This window comes from Sciurus vulgaris (genome assembly GCF_902686455.1).
Source record: "Sciurus vulgaris genome assembly, chromosome: 9".
In the NCBI taxonomy this organism is placed as follows: Eukaryota; Metazoa; Chordata; class Mammalia; order Rodentia; family Sciuridae; genus Sciurus; species Sciurus vulgaris.
The window spans coordinates 65,272,324-65,288,268 of NC_136469.1; the positions used below are offsets into that span (position 1 = coordinate 65,272,324).

The 15,945-nt window shown below is 36.8% G+C and overlaps 1 protein-coding gene across 4 annotated transcripts in view; it reads right to left on the reverse strand.

The window, feature by feature from the left end:
- Window positions 1–15,394, reverse strand: part of SMARCAD1 (SNF2 related chromatin remodeling ATPase with DExD box 1) — an 83,281-nt gene extending 67,887 nt beyond the window's left edge. The window contains exons 1-3 of one of the 4 annotated variants that reach the window (XM_079154737.1): window positions 15,252–15,394; window positions 14,399–14,637; window positions 120–158 (exon numbers count right to left, since the gene is read on the reverse strand). In XM_079154737.1, the coding sequence (XP_079010863.1) occupies window positions 120–158; window positions 14,399–14,588 (229 nt within the window). In that variant the 5' untranslated portion in view covers window positions 14,589–14,637; window positions 15,252–15,394. Of the gene's footprint in view, window positions 1–119; window positions 159–14,398; window positions 14,638–14,909; window positions 15,229–15,251 lie in introns of those variants that run through there. The other 3 variants (XM_079154738.1, XM_079154736.1, XM_079154739.1) reach the window with 3 other exon arrangements.
- Between the last annotated feature and the right edge of the window lie 551 nt (window positions 15,395–15,945).

A 15,945-nucleotide genomic window follows, 5' to 3' on the forward strand; every position in this document is an offset into this window, starting at 1 on the left:
TAGTCCAGTGTGACTGGTGAGATTCACCAAGGATGCCAAAGAAGGAAAGGCCACGTGAGAACAGGATAGGAAGCAACCACCTTACAAGCCAAGGAGAGAAGCCCCAGAAGAAATCAAACCTGCCAACAAGTTGATCTTGGACTTCTTTGTCTCTGGAACTGTGAGAAAATAAATTTCTGTTATTTAAGTTACCCGATCTGTGGTTGTTATGACAGTCTTAGAAAAACTATACATATGGAATCACTTGTCTATGCAAACCAGGTAGGTAAACTATTATACCAAGATCTCTCTCCAAGGAGAATGTTTACAAAATTAATCACGCAATAAAACTACTATTTCCCCTTATGTCTTATGATATGAGACTGAGTCATATTTGTAAATAACATTAATCAAGTATTTCATTTAGATATAAGAAAAAAATCATGCCTCACGCAGTTATACTGAAAGGAGAGAGATGAGTATTTTCACAACCTTTGTAAATTTATTGTGGATAGTCAGTGATTCTAAACCCAAACTTGACGGCTAGTAAAGATTAGTTGCAGTGCAGAGTCTGAAACCACATAACAAAGCATTTTGCATTATGTTACATTAAACTGATCTATTTTGCATTTTAACATGTCTTTAACCCAGTGCATTATTTTGTAACATTATGCTTTGGTCATGTGGAAAATGTTGCAAGTGTTGACCTCATTCATGACACTATATAAAAAAAAAAAAGTTGTGTCAGGCACAGCAGTGCACCCCTGTAAACCCAGTAGCTTGGGAGGCTGAGACAGGGGGATTGCAGACTCAAAGCCAGTGTCTGCAATTTATCGGGGATAGAAACAACCTAGTGAGACCCTGTCTCAAAATAAAAAATAAAATAGGCTGAGTATGTAGCTCACTGCTAAAGTGCCCCTAGTTTCAATCCTGGTGCTAAAAAAAAAAAAAAAAAAAAAAAAAAAAAAGTTACATTTGTTCCTATCATCACTGACATCATTAGAAATGTCTGGTATTTGGAAGTTGTCAAATTTATAGTTGTGGATACGTGTTTTCTCCTCTATAGTCAAATCTGCCTCTGAAAACTAGAATTTTATCACTGATAATAAATACTGGGTACTATTTTCTTTGACATGAGTTTGATTACTTTTGAGGAATGTTTTGCCAAATTCCAGTCTGTACAACCAATTTGCTACTCAGTCATTCTTCCAAGTAAAAGTTGTGTTCTATGAAAATAATTACTAGTTAGGTTGGGGGCAGTAGTGCACACCTGTAATCCCAGCGGCTTGGGAGGCAGAGCCAAGAGGATCAAGAGTTCAAAGCCAGCCTCAGCAACTTAGTGAGGCCCTAAGCAAACTTAGTAAGACCCTGTCTCTAAATAAAATACAAAAAAGCACTGGGGATGTGGCTCAGTAAGTGCCCCTGGGTTCAATATCTGGTACAAAAAAAAAAAAAAAAATTACTAGTTAAAGCAAAGTAACTGCTCAAATGCTTTTTCCTGAGATAGTCATTGTACAACATAAGAACACTCTGGTTTATCTTCAGATTGTATAATCTTTTGCCTGTACTATGTACAGTATGAAATGAAGGGTGCCATGTATTTTGTTTCACAAAACGTTAAAAATACACTCTACTTTTAAGTTGGGATTTAACAAAATTAATAATTTTTATTCCTTCATTTAGGACATGTTAAGTGAAATCAGACATTTACAGAATACAAAGAATACTCGAAGAATTTGGTGCCCCACCTTAATCCATGCTAAGCAAGCAGTTTCACCTACCATTGCTTTTTTCTTTCTTTCCTATGGTACCAGGGATTGTACCCAGGTGCATTTAACCACTGAAGCCACATCCCCAGTCATTTTTTGTATTTTATTTAGAGACAGGGTCTCACTGAGTTGCTTAGGGTCTCAATAAGTTGCTAAGGCTGGCTTTGAACTCAAGATCCTCCTGCCTCAGCCTCCTGAGCCACTAGGATTACAGGCATGCACCACTGCTTACGGCTGCTTTTTTCTTTTTGAGATGTGGTTTTGTTATATTATCTAGGCTGGTTTCAAACTCATGGGCTCAAGTGATCTTCCCACCTAAACATTCCAATTAGTGGATTGTACAGATGTGTGCCGCCCTGCCTGACTACTTACCATTGTTTTTTCACTATCAATGCAAATATCAATATAATGAAAAAAGAAAGTAAGGGCTTAATATTATTATAACAATTATTTTGACCTTGTAGACATCCTGAAAACATGTTGGGGAACCCCTATAGGTTCACAGACCACAGTTTGAAAACTGATATGAGTCCAAAGTTGTTTATAAAATATCAAATTTCCAATATAATAAATAATCTATTATTAGCATAGTGCTGAATATGTGGATTTGTTTATCTGGACTATATTTAGAAGTAACAAACAGTAAAAATAGCTAAGAGCCAAAAAAAACACCAAAGAAGGTATTTCTAATGTAATGATTTTCGCCCCCAAGGAAACAAGTCCTTAAGGAAACAGGAAGCACACATACAAATATATAAAAGTGAAAAAAGAATGATGAAAAGCAAAAACATTACAAAGAAAAGACAGACATCTGCTACTATTCAACTTTGACGTGTGCTGAATGCCTTCTGTGTTTAAGGCACTATAGCAGGAAGTAGGGGATATTAAAAAAAAGTTATAGTTCAATGTGTCTAACACAAACTAACAGGAGTCAAACAACCATGTATACAAATAATAATGAGACATAATTTGTCCCATGAAAGAGGAATAAAATGTTAAATGAATAAGAGAGAAAACAGTCTGTCCTTCCACATAAAAATAGTTTAAATGGTTATTTTGTTTTATAAAAGATATTTTCATTAGCATAAGCAAATGTCCCATTAGTAGTATGCATGAGAAGACAATCCTACATCCTCAGTTTTTCCAGTAACCTTGTAATCACTCATTCTTAAGGCAAGTACACAATGAAGCAAAATAAGCATTTAAGTCTACCACTGATTTGTTTTTGAGGGGGATAAAGACTCTCAAAAACAAACACATCACCATTGGGAGGTTATGAATTCACAGAGAGAGTTTAAATCAATTTGATAATCAGTAAGCAAAGGCCATCTTGAAAAGCAGAATAAAAACACATGAACCTTTATACCCATGAGACAGACTTTTGAAAACTTGCCATTTTTAATATTCTAATCATGTATTGCTCCAAACTGTTCAAATCACTAACATGACAACTTATTTACAGAGCAGTTCCTTCAAATGCCAACTAAAACAAATCATAAATTTGTCTTTTTAAAAGAACAAACTGATTGTAAAAACAAAGGATTATAAAATCTGAAGTCTTAATTTGAAGGTCATAGTACAGGGAAATAACCAAAGCATCTTATAAAAGATAAACCCTCCAATGAAAGCTCTTTAAAAAAAAAAAAAAAAAAAAGGCAATGAATATGCTAAATTTAAAATTGGAGGGCAATCTCTAACACAACATTCTAAGATGAAATGTGAAAGAAGAAACATTTCAGGTTTAAGTTCAAAGAAAAGGCAAAGCGGTAGAGATCTAAGTAATTGGTACAGCATTTGCCTATCATCCTGTGTGAATCCCTGAGTTAGATCCCTAGCACTGCATTAAAAAAAAAAAAAAAAAAAAAATTAAAGATAACTTTTTAAAATGTAAAAGAAAAGACAGTCATGCAATTAATAGGGACCAATACAAAAGCATTAAACCTTCAAGGGGTGCTTTTTAATAATAGCTGTTATACCTACAATAAAAATATATGTGATATATCACAACCATATACTAATTAAGAAATGCATAATCACTGGAGAATATAAGGCAAAGACAAATGAGGCTTTAATGCAAACTCTTAATAAAGAAAAGGGCACAAAAATAATTTAAGATGCAGAACAGTGCTTTTCAAATATTTTTGACTGGGATCCACTTTAAAAGATATATTTTAGATTATGACCCCAAAGACTCTAGAAACTCTTACTATAATTAATACACTTTGATGATTTTCTACTACTTACTCTACTCCATTAACAATTACCTATATTTAGTCAAAACTCAAGAAACTGATTTTATGACACAATATTTATGACCCAGTGTGAAAGACACTGATAAAACTCATCTATTATTTAGCATATAATTAAATCTACACTTGAACTATGGCTTCTTTTCAAGTGTCCTTAAAACTTACAGAAACTAACAGTATTATTACACAACAAAGAGAATCTCAGTAAATTCCCCAAAGACCACATTATCTGGTCTCAAAACAGTCAAATTACAAGTCAAATTACATGTTAATAAAAACATGTAAGCAACATTTCAGTCATTTGTAAATTTTAAAAAAAGGGGGAAAAACATGGAAACTACTTCTAAATAACCTTTGAATCAAAAAAGAAGCAACAAAAACACATCAAAACCTAGGATATATCATATTTATGTCTTGATACTTAAAAATTAAAATAATCTGATAAACTAGTATAAGATTAGAAAAACAGGGCCGAGTTTGTAACTCAGTGGCAGAGTGCTTGCTTAGCACGTGTGAGGCATTGGGTTCAATTCTCAGCACCACATTTAAATAAATAAAATACAGGTTCATCAACTTAAAAAAATATTAAAAAAAAAAAAAAGATTAGAGAAACAGATTAATGGCCCACAGGATACAAAGACTGGACTAGGATCCACCAGTAATATTTTAAGGTAAGGAAAATAATTTTTTTGCGGGGCGTGGTGGTACACTCCTATAATCCCAGTGACTCAAGAGGCTGAGGCAGCAATTTAGTGAGACCCTGTCTCAAAACAGAAAACAAACAGGTCTATGATATAAGGTACCCGTGGGTTCAACAGCCAGTACCAAGGGGGAATAATGGATTTTTCATCAAATGCTTCTGGGACAACTGACTAGTAACCGGTGAATAATGAAACAAGGAGAAAATTATACCACTCTTTCTTTAGCCCTTTAAACAAAATGAATGAGATTTAAAGTTAAAAATCAATGTGAAACCCACAATGAGATACCATATCACATCCTTCATGTCAAATATTATCAAAAATAGAAAATAGCCAGAAATGTAACCTACCGGCAGAGTCAGAGTACATGCTTAACATGTACGAATTCTGAATTCAATCCCCAGTGCGTGCACACACACACAAAAACCAACAACAACAAAAATAAAAAACCCACCAACACCCAAATTTGATTATAACAATTGTTGGCAAGGATGTTATGTGGAGAAAAGGAAAGCCTATACACTGTGGCAAGAATGTTTAATGGTGCAGCCATTATGAAATAGTATGGCGGTTCCTCAAAAAACTTAAAAATAGAACAGAATTACCGCATTATCCAGTAATTCTACTTGTGGATATATACTCAAAATAACAGAAAGCAGAGTCCTGAAGAGATATTTGTATATCCATATTTATAGTAGTACAATTTGTAACAGCCAAGAGGTAGAAGCAACCCAAGTGTTCACTGATCGATGAACAGATAATCATATCACACACACACCAGACACAGGATATTATTTATCCCTAGAAAGGAAGGAAGTTCTGAAGTATTCCATAAATAACATGGCTGAATCCTGAGGACAATGTGCTGAATAAGATAGTCAACAAGACCAACAGTGTATGATTCCACTTTGATGAGGTACCTAGAGTAGATAAATTCATAAAGACAGAAAATACAATGTGGTTTCAGAGACAGGAGAAACAGGGAACAGTAGTTGAACAGGTCTAGAGTTTCAGTTTAGCAAGATGAAGACTCTGGGAATCTTCTACAAAACAATGTGAATGTACTGGACTGAATATACTATACACTTAACGGTACACTTAAAAATGGCTGATGGTAATGTTTAACCTTGTGTGCATTTCTCCATAATAAAAATTTTTAAATAACACAAACCTGCTAGAAGAATATGGGCTAACATATTTATAACGTGGAAATGCCTGTCTGATCAGAACCCAACACGCAGATGTCTTAAAGGATGAACAAATTGATAATATAAAAAATATAAAATTTGCTGTGCTCTGTGGCTACTTGGGAGGCTGAGGCAGGGTGACTGCAAATGTGAAGCCAACTTGGGCAACTTAGAGGGATTCTGGGTTAAAATGAAAAATTAAAAAAGACTGGAGGTAGAGCTCAGTGGTAAAGAACCCTGGAATTCAATCCCCAGTACCAAGACAAAAATACAACAAAAAAAAGTGAAGCTTTTATGTGGCAAACAAATAGGAAGTTTAATGTTTGTGTCCCCCCTAGAAACTGGTATGTTGAAATCCTAATCCCCAACGAATTTGGAGGTAAGGTCTTTAGGAGGTGACTAAACTATAGGGATAGTCAAACCTTCATCAATGTTAATGATTTATGAAAGAGGTCAAAGAGATCCCTTGCCCATACAAATATAAGAGTTACAGAGAAAAGACTGCCCTCTAGAAGTGGGCCCTCACCAAATACTGAATGTGCTGGTGTCATGATGTAAGAATTGAATTTCAGTTGCTTACAAGCTACCCAAGCTATGGTAATTTGTTATAGCATATCTAACAGACTAAGACATATAAAATTTTTTTAAAAAATGAAAAATGTACAAATCATTTATCAAAAAAAAGAGACAAGAAAAACATACAGGAACACAGAAAAAATCCAAATGGCTAATAGATTTTCGAAAATGTACTTTACCTTAAAGAATGAAGCAATAAGGTACTTTTGCCTCATTAGCCTGATAAAGGTTAAAAAAAAAAGTTTGAAATACTTTAGCCAAGTATGAAAAAGCAGACATCACAAAATCAAGCTGTAATAAGGTACAAAATAGTAAAATTTTGTGTAGGGTAGTTTAACAATAACTAACATTAATTATGCTCCCTTTGATCTGACAATTCCATTTCCAGGAATTTTCACACTGATTGTACATGTGCAAAAATAGCTTTGAGGAAAAAAGAATGGTTACTAACACATTTTTTTGTTGTTGTTTTTGTTTGTTTGTTTTACAGGGGACTGAACCCAGGGGTACTTTACCACTGAGCTACATTCCCAGTCCCTTTTACTGTGAGACAGAATCTTGTTAAATTGCTGAGGTTGGACTTAAACTTGAGATCCTCCTGCTTCAGCCTCCAAATCACTGGGATTATAAGGCATGTAGCAGCATACCCACTATAGCACTTTTTTTTTTTTAATACTGAAAAAACTGAAAAAAAAAAAAGCCAAAATGACTAATGGACATCAATAGGGAACTGTAAGGAAGTATAACAATATACTATATAAGATACTCTGTACTCATTAAAAACCTGAGGTATAGAACATTTTATATTTTATTTACAGACAGGGTCTTTGCTGGGTTGCTTAAGGTCTCACTAAATTGTTGAGGCTGGCTTTGAATTCACAAACCTTCTGCCTCAAGGCTCCTGAGCTACTGGGATTAGATGCGTGCCCCACCACAACCAGCAAATATAGCATAGTTTAATATGAAATGACATAGAAAGTATTAAAAAAAACCTTTTAATTAACAGCAAGTTGCACTATAACATGTATATAATACAATGCTATTTTTGCTTAAAGCCAAAAGAAAAAACTGACCCATATACACAGAGGGAAAAAAAATCAAAAGAATAAACATTAGAACCAAAGATCACAGATCATTATACAATGCTGTTCCATGTAAACTTTTTATATAACATTTTGATATGAAAAGAATAGCTAATCATGTGAAGTAAGAGGCAGAAAAGGAAAACACAATGTACATTTAAAAGGCACTTAAGGAGATAGTATGTAGCATGCTTGCCTTAGCATGCATGAGGCCCTGGGTTTAATCCCTAGCACCAGAAATAAATAATTTAATTAATTAATTAATTAAATGCACTGAAGATTTATACTACATGAGTACTTAATTGTAGTTTCTATCAAAACAATTCAGCACTGACCCTCTTACCAACTACTATTTTCCAACTAAACAGACATTAAGAATAAAGAATGACTGAGTAGCTGAGCTTGGTGTCACACGTCTATAATCCCGGTGGCTCAGGAGGCTGAGGCAGGAGGATCACAAGTTCAAAGCCAGCCTCAGCAATGGTGAGGTGCTAAGCAACTCAGTGAGATCCTGTCTCTAAATAAAATACAAAACAGGGCTGGGGATGTGGCCCAGTGGTTGAGTGCCCCTCAGTTCAATCCCCAGTACCATCCCCCCCACACCCAGCAAAAAATGAATGACTAGCTACAGACAATTCACATTTAGCCCCACATATCTAAAAAGGACTTGGTGTTATTCAATGGCTACAAAATTGTGAAGCTAAAACAATAATACACTCATACATACACTTTATCATTCAAAGATCAACCCATCTTACTAATGGCAAGGATGACAGAAAACTCCTAAGCGAAGCCAGGCAAAAAGGAATGAAGTTCAGAAAACTGCTGTCTTACCCACGATCACACAATCTGTATTTGTCAGACCAATGCTCTCTGGAAGCCTTTTTAATAACAGGTATTTAAAAAATATCTCTCACTTATTAACAACTTCCAACATGACATCCACCTCAAAGTGGCAACCACTTTAGAGGACTGAATCTAATTTACCAAGGAAAAAAAACTTCCCCAAGCATATACTGTAACTTTGCTCTATTCCAATCTCCTAAATCGATCGATGAACCCATCTAGTTTTAACTCCTTCAATTTTTCCTCCTAGGTAAAATGTGTCTCAGTTCCTCTGCAGTTAAACTGTCCAACTGTGCTTTAGTTCTCAAGTCTTTGATGTCTCTCTTTGAATATCTCCTTCCTTTTGTCCTTTTTTGACTAAGATATCTCTTCAGGACACTGCATTCCTATCAAGCTATTACTTCCCCTCCTTTCTTGAAAGAATAATCATCTCAGCATTCTTCTGAAACTGTTAAAAGTTAATAGTAGCTTTTAATGTCCCAGGCAAGGGGTCTCAGATGATCTCCATACAACTTGACCTCTCTACACCATTACTCTTCATTATATTCCAAACTGGTAGCGTTTTTTTTTTTTTAATTTTTTTCTGACTTCCAGGACATCTATCTAATATATGACTACTCTAGTCATCCTTATTATCTTTCACTGGTTTTCCTGCTTTCGCTATCCAGTTTTGATATTTCTTACTATACACTCTACACACTCTACTGGAGATGTCTTTTGTTAACTACAACTATGACTCCCAAGTTGATTTCCTCAGATTCAGATCACTCTCTGAACTTCAAACTCTACCTTGGTACAGAAATATGACAAGTAACACAAGTTCAGTGTATTTTAGTATCTTTCCCCTAAATGTACTTCCTAATTCAGTTGGTAGTGTCAATTACCCAGCTGTCCAAGCATGGAACATTTACCTATAAACTATTCACATTCAACTGATCACCAAATACATGCCATATAAAAACTCCCCTAAAATTCTTCCTGTCATTCCTTATTGTCAATTCCCTATATTGAGATTTTAATGAATAGAATTCCTTCATTAACAGTCTTTTCATGCTGAAATGCTTGATAGTATATGATAAGGTCCATCACACTTTGCACAGCAGAGAAAGGTCCCTAACAACCCACCAGTTTCTATTTTTATCTTTTGAGGTTCACTGTCTTAAAACCTCCTCTTTCACAGGTAACAACCTCTTCCCATCCTCTACACACATACAATAGAATATTCAAGGCAATGCTTATTTCCAACCTTTTCATTATTTGTTTACCGCATAAATAATGATTACACTGTTCAGAATCTACTCCAAAACTCATCTCCTTGTGACTTCATAATCCTTCCCAGTTGCTGGGTGAGGTGGCGCACACCTGTAATCCCAGCTGCTCAGGAGGCTAAGGCAAGAGGATCATGAGTTCAAAGCCTGCCTCAGCAAAAGTGACATGTTAAGCAACTCAGTGAGACCCTGTCTCTAAATAAAAATATAAAATAGGGCTGGAGTTGTGGCTGAGAGGTCAAGTGCCCTGGAATTCATTTTCCTATTACCCCCTCCAATCACACACAAAAGGGCTGGGGATGCAGTTAAGTGCTCCTGAGTTCAATCCCAGGGACCAAAAAACAAAGAAATCATAATGGGGAAATTAATCATCTGTAATTAGACAGTGATTCTACCTTGCTTTAGCGTTTTTCTCTATTATGTGACTTATCACACTGTATACATTTACATGTCCTTTCCTCTTGTTGCTCCTTGAAGGTCATGGTTCATTCATAAATTTCTTCTTTATACATAACACAAAGCTCTCCTCTTTCATTTATCTTCCATTATTTTAATCCTTCTAAAATCTATGTATGCCCAAGTTAAGGAAAAAAGAGAAATAATGTGTAAGTAATAATCACTGGGCACTGTTGAGAATAAAATAAACTGAAGAACTGGGGAAACAGTTTAGTGATAGCATGAGCTAGCATTAGTATGCATGAGGCTCTAGGTTTGCTCTTCAGCACCAAGCAAAAAATCAAAACAAAACCTAGATCAACAGGTTAAGTGCATGCCTCTCATTTGGATGACCATTAGGGAGCCTGTTCTGTTCCAAAAACAGTTTTCAAGTATCCATACCTACAAAATGTCTAATTGTTGGGGACTGTGTCAGGGTCATAAAAAGGGGATATACTTAACTAATATTACTTTCTCGTCATGTAAGAATTTTTACTTCAATACATTTATTGAGGGTTTAATATATCAGTCACTGTTCTGAGCAATGAGGATGAGCAAGTTAACTAGATAAAAATCTCTGCTTTCATGGGGCTTATATTCTAACAAGGAAAACACATACATAATGTCAAAAGTAGTGATAAACATTATGAAGACACATACAGCAGAGTAAAGCTGGGGCTGGGGATAAGGGAGGAGTTGTTATTTCAAACACACTGGTGAGAGAAGGCCTTCTAAAACAGATGACATGTCAACTAATGTGAATGGAGGAGTTGACTCATATGCAAGTATCAGTGGAAAGGGTCTTCTAAGCAGAACAAATAAAATAAGCAGAAAGAATAAATGGAATGAAGCAAACATGAGACCATGCTTGGCATATTGAAGAAACAATGTGGCTGTGGCATAGTAACTGAAGAAGAGTGGTAGAAAATGAAGCCATGCTAGGCACAGTGACGCACACCTGTAATCCCAGCTCTTCGGAAGGCTGAGGCAGAAGGATCACAGTTCGAGGTCAGCCTGGGCAACTTAGCGAGACCCTGTCTCAAAATAGAATAAAAAGAGCTGAGACTACAGCTTGGTGGTACAGCACTTGCCTGACACGCATGAAGCCCTGGGTTTAATTCCCAGTACTGGAAAAAAATAAAAGAAAAACAAAATGAAGCCATAACTTCTATTAGGTATAACAATAGGATAAGTGGGAAAAGAAAGTGAATACGGGTGTTTGGGGCATAAATAAATACAGTATTATCCCACAATGGCAGTATGAGAAGTTACCACATGACAAAAAAGGTCAATTTTCACGTCTTATTGATGATTCCACTATCTCCAATACCAGTCCTGACCTTAAATCTAACTTCAGCATCTCATTCTTTCCACAGATCCAACACTCCATTCACTATATTTCCCACTCCTCCCCAGTAACTGCCGTAGCAGTTGGGGGCAGGACCTTTAATTCCTACTTGAATTCTCAAAGACCTGCTCAATGGCTTATAATAGCTACTTCCTACCTATTCTTATGGACAGCCCTATCATCTTTCTTTTCAATTACCTACACTAAAAACTTTAACGTTCAACCTATCTCATTCCTACCATCAATCTAATTGTGAATGGGGACCAGGAATATAGCTCAATGGTAGACCACTTGCCCAGCATGTGCCAAACCCTGGGTTCAACTCCTACTACCACAAACATAACAAAACAATATAACAAAACATAGGAACTAAACAAATCTCAAATGCCTTTTTCTTTTCCATTTCTACTGATATCAGTAAGCTCGGATTATAAGAACTTCCAAAATGATGTCTTTCCCTTCAACCTCTACCCATCATCAACACACAGTACTCAATACTGCTAGAAGTTTTATAAAACATTTTCATCCTTTTACCATACTAGTCATACGACTACCATACTATTCATTGGATATCTACTTAACCATAATGTTAAGTCTAAACTTCACTTTAATTTTCAAGACTCCCTAAAAGTCACAGTATCATTTACAACAATCATATCTTAAAGTACTCCACTCCTACAGTAAGATGGGTTCTAACCATTCCCAGGACAAAATTAATTTTCATATTTACCAATTTTAAGAATGACCATGTGCTGGGCATGCTAGTGCATGCCTGTAATACCAGAGATAAGGAAGCTGAGGCAGAATTGCAAATTTGAGACTGGTCTCAACAACTTAGCAAGGCCCTAAGCAATTTAAGTAAGCCCCTGTCTCAAAATAAAAAATAAAGAGAGCTGAAGATTTGGCTCAGGGATAGAGCACCCCTGGGTTCAATCCACAGTACCAAAACAACAATAACCAAGTAAAACAGAAAAACACATTCTGATTAGAAAAGGCTATTAAAAATTTCATATTACAAATATTGACAAATAACTAGAACAGTCCACTGAGCCAGGCACAGTAGCACATGCCTGTAATCCAGTGGCTCCGGAGGCTGAGGCACGAGGATTACACGTTCAAAGCCAGGCTCAGTAACTCAGCAAGGCTCTAAGCAAGGCAGGGAGACCCTGTCTCTAAATAAAATACAGAAAAGTGCTAAGGATGTGGCTTAGTGGTTATGAGCCCCTGGGTTCAATCCCCAATAACAAAGAGGTGGGGAAAGTTCCACTGAAATCCAGTGTACAAAGTGCTTTTACTTTCAGAACTGACAAAAATCTCTGGATCCCAGATTTTAAGTGCCTTGCCCAGTGTCCCACCTTTAACTAAAATGAATAGAGGCTTCTAAGGACTCAAAATCCCATACCTAGAACCCAGCCCTTTCTTACCCTGTTTACATAAGAAACAGATGGACAGCACTAGGAAAACACTAAATACCTGGACCTTGAGATATTACCTATAGCATTTGTTATGCAAATCAAATCTCTACTGAAAGAATGAACAATGAATATCAAAGTCATTTGATCCTTCAGGTGTATCCTAGAGCATTTATACAAGTTACAAACTTTTGAGAGAATCAGTCTTTGGAAATGTGACTCCTAATTACCTCAATCCAATCTACAAATCATTCCACAAAGTTCTAACTACACCAAAATATTTTAAAATTTTATTCTAATGATAACTTGTAGGGAATCTGTCATCACTTTTACAGCTAAGTAGAAGAGTAGCAGAGAAAATACCAAGGGTGAAAATACATATTTTGCCAATCTTTCAGGTGACATTAATTTAAAAGCTGCTTGTAAAATACTGAGTTTTGCATTAAAAAAAGTATTACAGAAAAAAAATTAAAACATAATGCTCTTTTTACCTTTCACTGTATAATATGATGATTAAAAGTTTATGCTCACGAACCAGAATGTTCAATTGTATCATGGCTCTACCAAGTCCCTAAAAATTTAACCTCTCGTGGTGTCATTTCTGCAAAATGTGAATAATACTTAGCTTGTAGGATTATTGTGCAAATTAAATGACAGAATGTAAAGCACTTGGTAGTATACTTAAAAAAATGGAATTCAAAAATATCTCTGTAATTGTTAACAGTTCATTGAACATATTAAAATAAAAATTTTAATTTTTGTCCTATTCTCAAATCCTGTCTACAATAATCTGTTAATATGGTTAAAAATGGTTTTGTTCAACAGGAAGAATACCAATGATGCAAATGACATTCTAGGGACTTCCAGGAAGTCAGGTGGAAGTAATATACAGAAAGTGATCTGATCTTTATTTGTACAGAGATTGTCTTCAGGTACCTCATCTACAACTAGCTTAATTTTTGAAAGAATAGAATAAACAATCTCTGGTCAAATAAAGCCTCAGAATGGGCGTGGTGGCACACACCTTAATCCCAGCAGCTGGGGAGGCTGAGGCAGGAGGATCGAAGATGGGGAATTCAAAAGCCAGCCTCAGCAATTCAGCAAAACCCAGTCTCTAAATAAACAAAAAAGGGTGGGGGTTGTAACTTGGTGATGAAGCGTCACTGGGTTCAATTCCCGCTGTACCAAAATAAATAAATAAATAAATAAATAAATAAATATAACAGCCTCAAAGTCTACCACAGAAGTAAGTCACCTACATTCCTCTTTCAGTAGCCATTCTGAGCTAAGGACGAGCTAAAATCTGCTTTTGACTTTTACCATTAGGCTATATTCCAAGAACATGAGTTCTTAAAAGTGAAGAAACAAAAGACTGGTGCTCAAATACTTGGTACCTGTGATAGTACCTAAGCTGTATTTCAAAGGGCAAACTGGAAAATAATGCATCAATTTATATGATGTTAAGAATAAAAAATACAATCTCTTCTGGCTTTCGTCCTTTAAATTTTTCTTTGATGCTACATCAATCTGCAACATTGTAACTCACCTGTTTTTTCAGTTATATCTGAATCAGGGGTGTTTGCCCTGCTAACTTCCCCATCAGCATTCTCCTCTTCAGCACTAAGAGAAATTGGTGAAGAAGGGCCGGGCTGGGAGGGCTGGGGGGTTGCTTCAGGAGCTTCCTCAATTTTACTCCTTTTCTCAAAGCGAAAACGGTCCAAATTGAAAAGATTCATTTTGGTGGAATCGACCACGCTGAGGGTGGGGGGACTTTAAATGAACTATCTGCCGGGGGAAAATAAAGAGGAAAAGAGGCCATGAAAACAATATACAATACAAAACCCTAGTACTTCATTCCCAAGGCAATAAAGGGCCCACAAACATGCCAGAGGCTCAGAACTATTATGGCTGCCCTTCATTGTTAAGCCATACCGACCAGAAGCTGGACAGGAATATCTTTTTTCAATTTCCATTGCTTTTCACTCCCCTTCGCGCGTCCCCCCTCGCGCCCCGCCTTACTCGAACCACGAGCTGACCCTCGTGCAACCTCCTCTTACCCCAGCACGCGCAGGCACGTTCCCCAATCTAACCCCCCAGCGGGCCGCGCGCCCGCCCACAGAGAGAGGCTGCCTGCACTACCGTGCCTCCTGCCTCGAGAAAGGACCTGCCAGGGCCCGCGGTTCGACACTGCGGGGACACAAAGGGGCCAAAGAAGGGGAGCGGCGGAGGCCGTGCTGGCGGGCACCCGCCCGGAAGTTGACGCGGCGCGATCCCAGCTGAGAGGAAGCTGACAGAATCAAGAACACACGGGGAGGTTCAGAGGTGGATGTGCTGGGACATCTCTTTAACACTCACTCACTGCCCGGTCTGTTCGCTATCTTTTTTCCTTCAGTACTTACGGTCTTGCAGCCTCGGTGCGATGTACCAAAGGTTAAAAGAAAGAAGTAATTCCCAGCGTGAGGCGACGGTAGCCGGGCCGGGACCTTCCAAAACAGCACAGAGAAATCTCTTTAGAGAGCGCCGAGTGATGACGCAACACGCAAACCAGGCTTTTTTTCTTCCCAAGCGACGCGCGAGCTGAAAATGTCTCGGCGCGCGCTGTTGTCATGGTAACTCGTACCCACCTCTGCCTGGTTCTAAGGGTGGGATTGTTCTGTATGTACATTTGTTCTGCTTCTCCAATTTAGCTACAGAGTTGTTAAATAGAACAATAATAAATAACACAATGATAACAAATAGCATAATAATTATAAGTAATGTATATTTTAGTATAGAACATAGATGGCATAATAATATTGTATTAAATATTTTAGGTGAATAATCTCAATCCTTACAAGATAACCATATTTACAAAACGAGGAGACTTAGGCCTGTAAATATTAAATAATCAGTAAGGGACAAATATCCAATGATGTTGAATTGCAAAACATTTGACCTGCCTTTTTACTGTTGGCAGAACAGGACTTTTCGTAAAGAGGAATATTAATTTACCTCTCAATGGAAATATTACCTTAAGAATATTTACTCCATTGTTGCCACGTTAAACAGGCGATATTTTTGAGTTGGCATTTCCCTTAAGGAGGAATTGCTATA